This window comes from Gossypium arboreum, chromosome 8, assembly GCF_025698485.1.
Source record: "Gossypium arboreum isolate Shixiya-1 chromosome 8, ASM2569848v2, whole genome shotgun sequence".
NCBI lineage: Eukaryota > Viridiplantae > Streptophyta > Magnoliopsida > Malvales > Malvaceae > Gossypium > Gossypium arboreum.
The window spans coordinates 15,591,710-15,604,471 of record NC_069077.1 but is presented as its reverse complement, the minus strand read 5'-3'; the positions used below and the strand labels follow the sequence as shown (position 1 = coordinate 15,604,471).

General features: G+C 33.7%; 2 protein-coding genes across 3 annotated transcripts; both read left to right on the top strand.

Moving 5' to 3' along the window:
• Positions 1–1,209: 1,209 nt before the first annotated feature.
• On the top strand, positions 1,210–9,482 carry LOC108468153 (protein NRT1/ PTR FAMILY 7.3). Of its 2 annotated transcripts, none has more exons than XM_053018012.1 (5): positions 1,210–1,361; positions 4,216–4,333; positions 7,307–7,524; positions 7,670–8,232; positions 8,327–9,482. In XM_053018012.1, exons 1-5 carry the CDS (start codon positions 1,317–1,319, stop codon positions 9,198–9,200), a joined length of 1,818 nt encoding a protein of 605 aa, XP_052873972.1. In that variant the 5' UTR covers positions 1,210–1,316; the 3' UTR covers positions 9,201–9,482. The 2 variants fall into 2 exon arrangements, with proteins under 2 accessions (XP_052873972.1, XP_017624514.1); XM_017769025.2 differs by lacking the exon at positions 1,210–1,361 and adding an exon at positions 3,574–3,937.
• Positions 9,483–9,673: 191 nt separating this feature from the next.
• On the top strand, positions 9,674–11,268 carry LOC108467775 (uncharacterized). The gene has a single exon (XM_017768537.2). The coding sequence runs from the start codon at positions 9,926–9,928 to the stop codon at positions 11,126–11,128; it is 1,203 nt and encodes a 400-aa protein (XP_017624026.1). The 5' UTR covers positions 9,674–9,925; the 3' UTR covers positions 11,129–11,268.
• Positions 11,269–12,762: the final 1,494 nt, after the last annotated feature.

The window sequence follows — 12,762 nt, the reverse complement described above, 5'->3', positions numbered from 1 at the left end:
GTGGCTTCATATTCCAACCTGGAAATAAATTCCATTTGAACCCCATGTTTGATCACCTTGAACAATCCAAACTCTTCACAGGCTTTGGTTATCTAGTGTTTTTAAGCAGACTTTGAGAGGTCTACAACAGGGACTTTTATGCGAATTTCAACCAACTTGTCGCGAGACTTAACATCAATACTTTAAGTGCTCAAATCTTAGATCGTCCAAAAACAAAGTTTCAGAAAAAAATGATGCAATTTATTGACCCATCATTTAAAAAACAAATATTATAAAGGATGGAAATAGTAACCATAGCTATAAGATAACTGTTCAATTGCTGGTTCTGACACACCACCATGGTCAGTTCTTGATGTTAATTTTTTTTTTGTTTTTTGTTTTTATAAAATTAAGAATGAAAAGAACCAAAATGGGAATAATTAAAATTTTTGCTGATGGAATTTTTTTATTATAAGATGGACGGATTTAAGTTTGATAGTCTCCTGTGATTTTCAAATCTTTTGTAAATTAAAAAAATATAAAGAAAATAAAAAAAAAATCAACTGGAAAATTTACTGGGATTGGTTTTACAATTCGACTTAAAAACTTTATATGTGAGGTTAAGATGTTACGTTAGCTTACCAGTACATGTACTCTTAATTGGAGCTAATAGTTTAACGATATGATTAATTTTATAATTTATCTTTTAAAATATTAAGTAAGTTTGGCCTGAGTTACATTTTTTCAATCTGAACATAGGAAACTGGTAAAGAATGGTAGAAATTACAATCATAGAACAAACATGTGCATGAATAAACAAGTTTCCATGCCAATGCTTAAGTTTTTGGTTGAAATTGAGAAAAATCTAACCATACAATTAACTAATTTAGTGGAAGGTTTAAACCCTAACAAATTTGACAAGACACTAACATATATATATATATATGTATATATATTGTTATATGTAATTATCACCCAAGCCAGCCACCTCAATAAAAATGTATTTCTTTCCATATAGAGTAAAAATGAAGGAAGGAAATTAAGGGCAACATAAAGAAGGCCAAGGGCTTGTTGCTACTATTGAGAGATCCTCATTCAAAGTGAAAGGAATTATTGGATTGCATTCATTCTTTTGTGAGGTCATCCTCACCTAATAAATTAGGTATGAATGCTCAAATTCTGACAGAAAATATATATATATATTATTCAAACAAATCAGAACAAAAAGTGGAAGATGAGTAGTTTGGAAACCAAATTAATTCCAACCATGCAAATTCCCGTGTTCTCATATTTTATAATTTTATTTCTTCCACTTCTTCAAATATCGATATGCATGCATGGTGTCGACAGTAAGATGTCTCTTGAACAGAACTTGTCACCAGGTTTAATTTTATTTGGAAAATCATAAATCTTATATGCAGTTTAATTGTCGGTTTTTAGTTTTTCTATATTATATCAGCATATACAAGGAAGCATCTTAAAAGAGAAATGACATATACTCCATCTCTTTTTGTTGTTCTTAGTCTTACAAATTACAACCTACGTGCATGTGGGTGACAAAGTCCACAATTATCCATGTAGAATCAAATCTTTAAATTTAGCAGAATAATTAATAAATGTGAAGCATATATGCAATCTCTCTTAATTCAGCATACTCATTTAGTGTGACGTTAATATTATAAAACCCAAGTATATGAAGGGAACCAAATGTGGTGGCTAATATTTGTACATTCTAATATTCACGTGGAATGATGGGAGAGGAATATTTGGGGACAAGGAACTTGAAATTATGGAAAGGGTAAAAGAATAAAAGAGGATCAGCATATTAAGAAGAATGTTTTAATTTGCAACTACAGTCTTAAAAGGGGATGTATTATTAGCAAAATAATTCAACCATTATGAGATGGGGTATCCCAGAATTTATGCTTCTCCTTATTTCCAATTCAGCTTTTTTTTTGGCTTGTCAAATGACACTTTGTTGCCATGATTTCAGATTCATAATTAAGTGGAAACAAGCATTTCTGACGCATGTTCATTTTTACTTGATTCACTTATTCCACTCTTCTTTTTTTTTTTTTTTAAATAATCATTACAATCTTCTTATTCCTAGCTGCATTGCCTAATATCTAACTTGATACTTTGGAAAGGAAAACATTTATTTATGGGACTTATTTCTTGTTCATAAGTAGAGTTAGATTCAATTCAGGTCATATTTAAGCATGATATTAATATATTTTATATTTGTCTAAGTCCAGCCTGATCTGAAATATAAGCCTAAAATTTTGCTCAAGTCCATTTATATTTACAAAAGACGAATCCAAACCCATATTATCTTATTAGAATTTTTTATATAGCCATCTTAACGTTATTTTAATATTTGCATTAGAGTAGTATTATATATTTAGTATAGATTTATTTTTTATGTATTATAAATTACATAATATATAAAAATAATATAATTTAAAGTATTATATATAAACTTAAAAACAGGTTGGGTTAAACTCGAGCCTTGAATGTTTAAGCCTGAGCCTAGCTCATATTTTAAACGAGCCTATTTTTTTCCCCAAGCCAATTTTCAGGCTTAATATTTTTGCCCAAACTCTCCCAAATTTTCGACAGGCTTTCGAGCCTGGACTGGCAACCCGACCCATGAACAGGTCTATTTTGCTTCAAAATTAACATTTGATGATAATCAAAAGGTTAAACTATGCTACTAGTCCCTATATTATGCCCGAGTTATAGATTTAGTCTTTATACTTTAATTTGTGCATTTTTAGTCTCTTTATTTTTTGAGTTTTAAAACTCTAAAATTAGCCAAATGATAGTTGTTAAATTTATTAAATTTTGGTATTTTCAAAATCTTGTACAGCAAACATATTATAAAACATAGTGTCACTTGATATTTTAACATGTTATGATCATAAAAAAGCTAGTTAATGGATTTAATGATTGTCGTTTATATCATTATTGAAATTTTAAAATTCAAAAATATAGGAATGATCAAGTTGGAAAATATATATTAAATCTATAATTTTATGCATAATACAAAACTAATAATGATTCAACTGTTACCATTTAGGTTAAGATTGAAAATTTAAAATTAAAAAATATAGATTGAAATTAACCAATTCAAAAAGCTCAAGATTAAAATTAACCACTGTAATTATCGAATTAATACAATTTTAAAAAGCATGTGGAATTTCAATGAGACATGATTTTGTTTTTCTATATGAAAAGTTAACATCATAAATAACCATCTCACTAAATTATTAAATGAGCTATTGAATTAATAGATCATACCAAACTCTCACATAAAAGAAATTAAGCATGGAATTGTTAGCATCAAGTGTGGGGTATGAATTTCATATAGATTTGAACTGAAGAGAAAAACCAGATATGGGTTGAAGTGGAAGAGAAACTGAGTTTCGTTTTTACTAAGTTTGGGAGTTGGAAGCTAGGCAAAGAGTTTTAATTGTGTGTACCAAATTGTTGGAAAACCATGTAAGCTAACTGTCTCAAATCTGTCAATATCAAATCAAACCCCCAACATATTGGATATTGGAGAGGAACCCCATTTTGTTCATCAATTCTAATTCCAAACCATTGGAGAAAAAATTGATATATGTTAAAAAACACCCTCCTCTCTATCACTGTCAAAGTCCAAATAATTTCCCTCTAATTATAATATGTAAATTATTGGCCCATGTGGGCATCCTCCTCCCTTTTTTTTAATACAATCTCCACCGTTCAACTCACCTCCCGCACCCTCTATTTATTCACATTGCTCTCCCTCCTCCTCCTTCCAAACGACTCCCTCACTACTCTTCTTCTTCTTCATAGTTTCTTCTTCACGACCTTTCCTCTACTCTCTGGCAGCTTCTACACCACCACCCTCATATACAAATTTTCTCTTCGTTATTAACTAACACCAATGGCTTGCTTAGAGGTGTGCAAGGAGGTTAGTAAGGGTCTACCTAAGGGATCCTAATATTTTCTTCTCATTCTGTGCACAAACCCAAGTATTCATCAGCTATTCCATTGCCTTTTAAAGTTATCAGGTTTAATAAAGAAAAACATTTTAGTCATTAGCAGATGCAAAGACATCTAATAACGGATACATTCATGCATTAATGGAACCATTCTGTTTCCCGATGATTTATTTCTTTTCCTTTTTATGGTTTCAAATTATAAAGAATAATAATAATAATAATAATAATAATAATAATAATAAAACAGGGGAAGTTGAAAGAGGAACAAGAAGAAGCATGCACTCAAGACGGAAGTGTTGATTGGCATGGCCGACCCGCAATCAAAGCAAAATCCGGACAATGGACTGCTGGAATTATCATTCTCTGTAAGCTTTCTTTCTTTCTTGTTATATCAACAAACTTAATTAGCTTTCATAAAACAAAGAGCTTAATATAAATAGTAACAAAATTAAGGTGTCAATTTCGGAAGATTTTTAAATTGCAATCATCGTTAGTCGTATTTATGATATAGTAATATAAAGCTATGAGTAGGTAGGGGAAGGGTATTTCTAGGTGAAAAAATGAACTTCTTAAAATAGAAAAGAAAAAAAAAAGATATGTACAGAGCAGGTTTAGGATAAGCTATCAAAAGGGTGAAATGAGAACTGAGAGGTTCAGTTGAAGAATTCCAGAAAATAAGAGAAATAAATTAAAAAGAAAAAAGAAACAAAAAGACAAAATTGTCATAATTAACAAAAAGAAGAAACGTGTAAGATTTTAAACCAAACCCTACACAAACCATAACCCAAGTGTCGAAGTTCTGTTGCATGTATTGTTCTCGTTTGGAGAGCTCAGCTGGGTTAAAGTGTAGGCTTGTAGCTGGTTGGTTGTGGGATTTTGTTTGGTTTTGGCAGGGCCAGTTAATGAAGTGAAGGGATTGCCAAAATAATGAGAAAAAAAAAAAAAAGAAGAGAGAGAGCGCATGCAATTTAGGGGAAGAGGAGTTTAACACGTAATAGTCCCTCCACCCTCCGTGAGTATTGCATGACGTGAGTTGTTCCCACGTGTCCCCCTCTCTAATAATTAACTTGCAAAATCCACCCTTCTCACCGCAAAAAGCAATTTCCTCGGCTGCCTGCCACTCTCTTTCAAATGACTGTGTTCCACCTTATTCATGAAACACCCTCAATTTAAAAGATTTTTTTATAAAAGAAAATTGATTATTAACCTAATCTATTTAATATAAAAGATAGATTATATTATATTTATGTTGTGATTGAAAATATTTGAGAATAAATTATATTAGGACGATATTAAAAAGTATATAGTGTCATAATAAAATATTATTACATATTTATTTATATCGAATATTTTTTAACTTAATTTAAGTTTAATTAAATTATTTAAAATAATTAATTTTAAAATTATAAACAAACATCTTTTCTTTTTCTTTTTTTACAAAATTTAAATCATTTTGTTTTTTTTCATAAGCTAATTTTTTTTATTTTTGTGCAACTAATTTTAAAAATTGTAATTTTTGTAAAAAATTCATGTCATTGATAAATAATTTTGATAAATTTTCACCTTGAACCCCAAATTCCAAACATTGAGCTTGAACCTTGAACCCCAAATCTCGTGGTTCAAGATTTAGGTTCGGGATTTAAGATACAGAGTTCAAGTTTTAGATTTTGGGTTGGGGGTTCAAGGTTACGGGTTAAAAATTTATCAAAATTTTGTGTCAATGATATGAAAAAATATTGTTGGAATGTCATTAAATAATTGGAAAGAAACCATGAATAATGTGGTAAGAATGATCCATAAAATAATTTCTATATGGATGAGTATATAATAATAAGTTCATGCCTTTGAATTTTGATGATGTGGCAAAATTTTATTGGTGCTTAAAAACTTTAGCTTTTAGGATCATCCTAATGTAAGTTATTTCCTATAATTAAAGGGTAAGGATGGTATGAAAGAGTGATACTACGTCATCTGTATCTTTTTTCAATAGTTTTATGTCACAACAACATTTCCATCCTAAAAAATCAAATCTAAATTAAAATATTAAAATTTAAGATGAAATTGTTGATGTGATATAAAACTATTGGAAATGAATAATATTTCATCTCATACCATCCATTCTCTATAACTAAAATCGTCAATTAAAAATTAATTAGACAAATAATAGATAAAACATTTTTCATTTTATTTTATTAATCTACATTTTAATATAAGGATTAATAGAATGTAAATATATATATTTTAATTCTACTTGAGATTTCAAATAGGGCCGCATGTCTATTTATTTATATTCAAATTTTTACTTTTATTACCTCTTAAACGAGACATTTGCCACTTTTTAAACTTTGTTTGTTGTATCAAATGATTTTTTTAATATAAATATAATTTAAATAACTTATTTTTATATATACATTTTATTTAATGTTTTTAATAGTCTTTTTTAACTACTAAATTTATCACATCCCATTTTGTGGGTGAAAATAAATTAAAATTATAGAAAAATGGTAAAATTAAAATAACCCTAATTACTCACAAACATATATTCAACCCCTCACCAACTATGGAAAAGGAATAAAAACTGTTTAAAACATTAGGGGTGTAGTATAAAATTGTAACTTAAGGGGTTGGAAGTGACAACCACGATTAATTTTGATCAGATTGAAACCAGTTTCACGAATGATCAAAAAGAGTATGTATTTACAGCCAACATGGACATGTTTCTTGGTTTTGCTTTTATTGATTTGGGGGGGGGGGGGGATATTTTGTTTTAGCTCTAATTTTCACAGCAATGTGTGCCGTTAATGTACTTTTCAGACAGCTAAATTTGTGATATAAATGCACATGAACATCGAAAAATCACATCAAACAAGCTGCTTCGAACCCTTTTTTAAAAAAAAAATTTGAGGGTGAGAATATAAGAGAGCTCATATTCCACATATGTAAAAGAAAATGAAAGGCCACCTATCATCATATAGATATATATATATCTCTTAATTTAAAACAAGAGGCCACTCGTCGTATGTAATTTAGTTGGGTACTGTTCGATCTTGACACTGACTGTAGTGATGCATTTTCCAAAATCTGATAAATAATTGAATTCTAAAGATACAAGAGGTGTTGGAAAGCAACCTTTCGAAGTTTCCTATGGTTTTAGGTTTAGGTTTTAATTCCTTTACCTAACTGGGCATCCCTCCCTGATATTGATGTGAAAGTCTCTCACCCTCCCACGTCTACCATGCAGTTCATATCTTCATATCTTACTATCAAAGTCTTTTGTTATTTCTTGCACGTCTCTCTCGTTAATATTTATGTTTTTTTTTTGTCAAATGATTAACCAGTGAACCAGGGGCTGGCAACTCTAGCTTTCTTCGGGGTCGGGGTGAACTTGGTGCTTTTCTTGACAAGAGTATTGGATCAAAATAATGCTGAGGCTGCTAATAATGTCAGCAAATGGACTGGGACGGTCTATATATTTTCCCTAGTTGGTGCTTTCCTCAGTGATTCCTACTGGGGAAGGTACAAAACCTGTGCTATCTTTCAAGTCATATTTGTTATTGTAAGCAACTCGTTTCTCAACCTCTAAATTTTTTTTTATCATTCCCGAAAGATGAAAACTTTGTATATTTTCATAAATTTAGAAGTTGTTAGGAATTTCTGCATTCTAATTGTGTATGTGCCTTGAAAACATCCCTGTAATGCAGGGGTTGGTGTCACTGTCGCTATCATCATACCTTTTCTTGATTAGACCAAGAGGTTGCGGGAATCAAGAAATGCCGTGCGGCTCACATTCTGGATTGGAGATTACGTTGTTTTACCTCTCCATCTACTTGGTTGCCCTAGGGAATGGAGGCTATCAACCTAACATTGCTACTTTTGGGGCTGATCAGTTTGATGAAGACGACCCTAAGGAAGGCCACTCTAAGGTTGCCTTTTTTAGCTACTTTTACCTAGCTTTGAACCTTGGATCCCTTTTCTCCAACACCATTTTGGGGTATTTTGAGGATGAAGGCATGTGGGCCCTTGGCTTCTGGGTGTCTGCAGGCTCTGCCTTGGCAGCACTTGTTTTGTTTCTGGTAGGAACCACTAGGTACAGGCACTTCAAACCAAGTGGAAATCCTCTCTCCAGGTTCTCTCAAGTCCTAGTAGCTGCAATAAGGAAATGCAGTGTTGATATGCCACCGGATACGGACGAATTGTATGATATCGATGGAAACTATTCGTCCATGAATGGCAACAGAAAGATTCTCCACACCGATGAATTCAAGTAAATATCAAAGCATAACCCGACCTTGGAATTAAACCAAACATTACAAGATGAATTACATAGTGCTAATTTGTTAAGTGATGATGTTTTATAGGTTCTTGGACAGAGCAGCATACATTAGTACGAGGGATGTTGAAGAGCAGAAGAAGGGAACACACAGCATGTGGCGTCTCTGCCCTGTCACACAAGTGGAAGAAGTTAAATGCGTATTAAGACTACTCCCGATTTGGCTTTGCACCATAATTTACTCTGTGGTCTTCACACAAATGGCATCCCTATTCGTTGAGCAAGGTGCTGCAATGAAAACTACGGTCTCGAATTTCCGGATTCCACCAGCCAGCATGTCTAGCTTCGACATTCTCAGTGTGGCACTTTTCATATTTCTTTACCGACGAGTTCTGGATCCACTGGTTACAAGGATTAAGAAAAAGGGTTCCAGGGGACTCACCGAACTCCAGAGGATGGGCATTGGCCTTGTTATAGCCATAATGGCAATGGTTTCTGCCGGGATAGTGGAATGCTATAGACTAAAACATGCCGACAAAGACTGCATGCATTGTGAAGGCTCAAGCTCCTTAAGCATCTTTTGGCAAGTTCCTCAATACGCATTTATAGGAGCCTCTGAAGTTTTCATGTATGTTGGTCAGCTGGAGTTCTTCAATGCACAGACTCCGGACGGATTGAAAAGCTTCGGCAGTGCCCTTTGCATGACATCGATCTCGCTAGGGAACTATGTTAGCAGCTTACTAGTGACAATGGTTATGAAGATCTCGACAGAAGATCACATGCCAGGATGGATACCGGGCAACCTGAACAAGGGTCACCTAGACTGGTTTTACTTCCTCTTAGCTGGACTAACGACAATTGACTTGATTGTCTACATAGCATGCGCCCGATGGTACAAGAGTATCAAGCTGGAAGGAAAAACTGCAGAAAATATTGATGACCAAGTTAGCTTTAAGCTATAATATATACATATCGGTGCTAAAACATATAAATAACGGTGTAGATTAATAGAATAATGAGGAAACTGGGTTAGAGGGTTGGTACCCAACATGATGATGTTGAGAAATTAAAGATTTAAGTCGAAAGAAAAGTGGGGTATCGTGAGAGAGAAGTCAATTTTCCTCTCAACTCTCTTGAATTCCCATCACTTGAATTGTCCTATCTGTTTGTAAATATGCAGAATGTTATCTGCATAAAAAAGCTTTCTCTTGGACTTTAATGAAAGTGTAATTTTCCTCCGCCTATTAGATCTATCCATCATCTATGTAAGCTTCTTGAGCATTTTCAATAGAATACATTTTCAATAATGCAAAGAGGAGAGTGCTTACCTTGTGAGAAAGCTAGTCCCAAGTTGTGGTGGAAAAATGGGACCTATAGAACTACACTGAGCCCAATAGAGATAACAAAATGGGCCAAGCTATAGCCAAAGATTTTAACAGTTGACACGCTCCCCTTTTAGCCTTTTCTGTGGGGGAAAACAAAATTGGCACAATGCGATGATGAGTTGGGAGCTGGACTCGCTCCCTTCTAACATGAGGCTCCTACAATCTTGGTTTTACAAAATCACAAACCAATCAAATTCATGGATTTCAGCTTGGATATAGGATTCATCTTTCCCCTTTCTGCACTTTCCTCTTTTCTTCGATAACCAACCAACAGGGAACAGGAAGAGATACTGAAAAAAGACATGAAGCTATCATTCAAGCTCCAAGAAGACAAGAACCCAGTCTTGAAAGCCAGAATACCCATTTCCATATTTAGCCAACCCTTCGTTTCGAGCCTTACTACCGCCCCTCCAACCACCACCGATTCCAGCGGCAGCGGCGGCAACAAATCCTCTCAAAATACCTCCTTTTCTCTTTCCACGAATTTCCCTTCTGGCCCTTGCTTCAAACTCTCTTATGCACCCTCGGCTTCCTCTGCCATCACAATCCCTTTCTCTCTTTCTCTAAAATCGGGTCTTGGCCTCTTTGGCTCCCCTAAAGATTCCCCTCTTATTTTCTCTGCCTACTTTTCCCTTTCATCGGTTAACCCTGGAACTATAATCCCCACGTTCGCTCTCCATTTCAAGCCCCAATTTGGCAACTTTTCTTTGTACAAGGCCACTTCATCCAAACCTAGCCTTGAGCCGGATTCTAGGCCTCACCATGTTTCAGGACAATCTGCTTCACCTTCGAATTCCGAGTTTGGAACCCCTGATTCGGCCTCGATTTGGCAAGATGTGAAATTGGAACCTCGAAACGCAAGTGATGATGGGCTTGACACCCTTAAGTTTGGGTATGGTAATGGTTTATATTCAACCGATGGGTTTGGTATGGAGAGGTCATTGGTGAGGAAAGATGACAACAAAGCTGGGATTTTTGGTGGAATTGCTGTTAGAGCAAGAACAATGTTTCCTGTGACAAAAAGGGCGGTGGTGAAACTAAGGTGGATTGTGAATTTGCCTTCAGACCTGGGCTCCAAAATGCCTTATTTGACAATAAACAAGATTGGGGTTGAGAAGATTGAAGAAGCTAAGGAAGCCAAGGAAGCCAAGGAAGAGAAAAACAAGAGCATGGCAAGGAATGATGATGAACTTAAGTTGCTGAAAGGCATGTATTCGTGGATGAGAAAGGATTTGGATATGTTGGAGGATGAGAATAGGGAAATGAAGCAGTGTCTAGAAGGTATGAAACATGAGATATCGGCCAGGAAAACTAGTAGGGAAAATGAAGGTCATGGGTGGAGGGCTCCCACACCTCCCGTGAAGAATTCAAACGACTTTGAGCGATGGAGGAACAAGAAAAATTCAGTTGAAGACAACGGTGGAAAAGAAGGGAAGAAGACTGCAAGCAAGTTGAGTGAGGTGGAGAATGAATTACAGAAAGCTATCAAGGCTGCTCCCACTTAACCTGGTTAGAATTTGATGTTTTCTTTGTATGGTTTGGCTACATTGTCCCTTTGAATGTGTGTATACTGATTAGTAGTTGAGCCATTTGCTGAATTTAAGCTGTTTTTCTTTTAGGATCGAACTTATTTATCCCATGTTGAGGATTGCAGTAATGGATTCCATGAATTCTTCCTTCTTATGGTATAGTAATATAAACATTTTCTTTTGAATGGTAATCTGTTTATGGAGCATTTTAGATATCATCCGTGAGAATAAATTCATGAGATGCTTTAGGACACTTCCATACACACATAGATCCTCAAGTTAATTCAAAGAGGTGGCTACTTCGCTTATTTCTACTCCCCTTTGTCCTATTAGAAGTATTTCAAAGCTGGTATCAGCTCTGTTTTATCCTGAAGTTGCAAGTAAACAATATATTGCTTTCAAGTGTTGTTGGGCCTTTTGGATGACCTACTTGCTGGTTCCTGCTTTTATGTGCTTATATGGTGGTTAATTGATATGCAAGTATTTTTATTATATAAAATATGCAGTTTTGGAACCAGAAACTTCCCAGCCTCAGGGTTGATCATGTGCTAGCTATCGCCATGAATGATAGAAATCCTAAATGCAGGGATGGGTTAAGGTAATAACATTAAGATTACGAAGAATAGGTGGCTGACTGAGCAATTACTGAACATATGGAATTTGCAAGGAGAAAGGGGAGGTGTATGCAATGAAAAAGTGAGCCAATTTTGAATAAAATTCATCAATTCAGGGCAGGGTTTCAGGATTGTACTCTTGGTTTTGTATCTAGGAATGGTAATCAGGCCCGGAGAACATGTGTATTGATAACAACGAAAATCAATTGTTATGTTCTTCACAAAAATGGACTGATTTTAGCTGTGATTAGCCACCTTCTCTACTGTACTTAGGTTGATGGCTGAGATTCTATTTTGGGTGCACTGTTTTTTATTTTGTTGTATAGTTTGATTATTGATTTGAATGAGATTTCATTCCTTCTCGCCAAAAAGAAAGATAATTAGTTTGTTGGAAATACAAAATTAATAAGCATCAACTTTGTAAATTTTGATTACTGCATAAATACAACAATTGCACAATATTAAATCATTTGACATAATTTTTTTACATTTTCTAACATTGACATTAATATTTTCCATTCATATTATTTTAGAAAGGAAAACTCTTTATGTCAATCAAAACTAACGTATCAAATGGTTGTGGTCTTTTATTTGTTTCTTTTTCTTAATCATCATTTTCAATTACCACAAAATGGATTTACCTTTATTGACATCATATCTATGACATGTCAAGATTTAATTAATTTTATAAAAATTATTTTTAAATTTTAATAAATATATATTTTAAAATTTTAAAAATTAATTAATTATTGGCATGTCATCCATGTCGCAATTCACATGTATGTCACCTCAATAAACATTAACTTTTTCATTTATTTTGGGATGATTTGACAAAAAATTATAAGTTTAAGATTTAAAAAGGATGCAAAAAATTAAATGAATGGTTAAAAAATATTTTTTTTATGAAGTTGGAAGGCATAGAAAAATCATTATACTTTTTTCTAAGTACAATGTAATTATGAATGCAACTTTGAGCAACCATTAAGTAGAATCAAA